The sequence below is a fragment of the Myotis lucifugus genome, unplaced genomic scaffold (genome assembly GCF_000147115.1).
Source record: "Myotis lucifugus unplaced genomic scaffold, Myoluc2.0 scaffold_45, whole genome shotgun sequence".
NCBI classification, from domain to species: domain Eukaryota; kingdom Metazoa; phylum Chordata; class Mammalia; order Chiroptera; family Vespertilionidae; genus Myotis; species Myotis lucifugus.
The window spans coordinates 5,710,746-5,712,049 of NW_005871093.1; the positions used below are offsets into that span (position 1 = coordinate 5,710,746).

The window sequence follows — 1,304 nt, forward strand, 5'->3', positions numbered from 1 at the left end:
CATGGATTAAACAGGAGCTGGGAGTCAGTGCTGGCAGTCCAGATTGAGGCACAGGCTGGAGAGGGAATGTCGCAGACATCTGAGAGTGACAAGTGTAGGGACATCCTAGTGTAGGGTCCCTAGCAACTGGGGGATGGGTCTGGAGCTGGAAAGGGGCAGGATGAGCATGGTTGGGAGGTGGGCACGGGGGCAGATGCTGAGTACAGAGGTGAAGATGAGACTGGGAGGTACAGAAGTGGAGGTGGCAAGTGACATGCTTGTTCTAGAGTTTGAAGGGAAAGCAACGGGTTAGCTGGTTGGGTAGCACAGGGAAGGAAAAGTTTGGGAGGTAAAGGAGAACCTGGAATGTGTTCAGAGGCAAAAAGAAAAGGGCCTGGAGAGAGATCAGGATTGGAGGCAGGAAAGGGAGTGGAGGAGGTGAAAAGGGGGCTCAGGTAGGTGCCCTGAAGTGGACAAGGGGTGGTTCTCTGAGATCACATTGGGCAGTGCCAAGGAGCCTGAGGCAAGGGCCAAGGGATCAGGGCCCTTGGCCTGCCAATCTGACCAGGATGTTCTAGAGGCCAATCTGACCAGGATGTTCTTGAGGCAGCTCCCTCCCTGTGGCCCCAGTCCCATTCAACAAGCATTCCTTTCACACCTACTGGGTTGGGTTAGTTTCACAGGGTTGCATGGAAGAGGGAGATGAGGTAGTGCTAGAGAAGAAGGCTAGAAGGCTTCCTAGAGGAGGTGACACTTAATCTGACCATCGAAGGCCAGGCAGCATCCCTAAGGGTGGCACCTGAGTCCCAGTCCTCTGGGGGCGAAAGACGAGGGAGCTGGGCACCCCTGACCTGGCCCCCTTCTCTAGACGTGGAGAGGAGGAAGAGCCCCGTGTGCGGCTTTGTGACCCCCCTGCAGGGGCCTGAGGCTGACGCGCATCGGAAACCGGAGGTAGGTGAGACTAAGGGGACCACCGCCCACCTGCCTCCTCCCCGAACCCGGCCCCTCCCTCGAGTCCCTCCCTGCACTGGGCGGGAGGGGCCGGCAGAAGGGGATCGCGTGGGGGGTGAAGTCAGTGCTCCCCCTCGCACGGAGCCCCCTCCCGGTCTTCCCCAGGCTGTGGTCCTGGAAGGAAATTACTGGAAGCGGCGCATCGAGGTGGTGATGCGCGAGTACCACAAGTGGCGCATCTACTACAAGAAACGGGTCAGTGGGGACCCCGGGGGACGCGCCGGACTTTTCCCCGGCCGGTGCTGGCCCCCGCTCCTCTTGGAAGAGCCCGAGGAGGCGCCCCCGCCCTCCGTTAAGACCCAGGCTGACAGCGC

The 1,304-nt window shown here is 60.0% G+C and overlaps 1 protein-coding gene across 1 annotated transcript in view; it reads left to right on the forward strand.

Moving 5' to 3' along the window:
* Positions 1 to 214: 214 nt before the first annotated feature.
* The window catches only part of MLXIPL (MLX interacting protein like), a 10,648-nt gene continuing 9,558 nt past the window's right edge, over positions 215 to 1,304 (forward strand). Inside the window, exons 1-3 of the mRNA XM_023753418.1 lie at positions 215 to 227; positions 722 to 930; positions 1,096 to 1,300. Coding sequence (XP_023609186.1) covers positions 215 to 227; positions 722 to 930; positions 1,096 to 1,300 — 427 coding nt within the window. The remainder of the gene's footprint in view (positions 228 to 721; positions 931 to 1,095; positions 1,301 to 1,304) is intronic.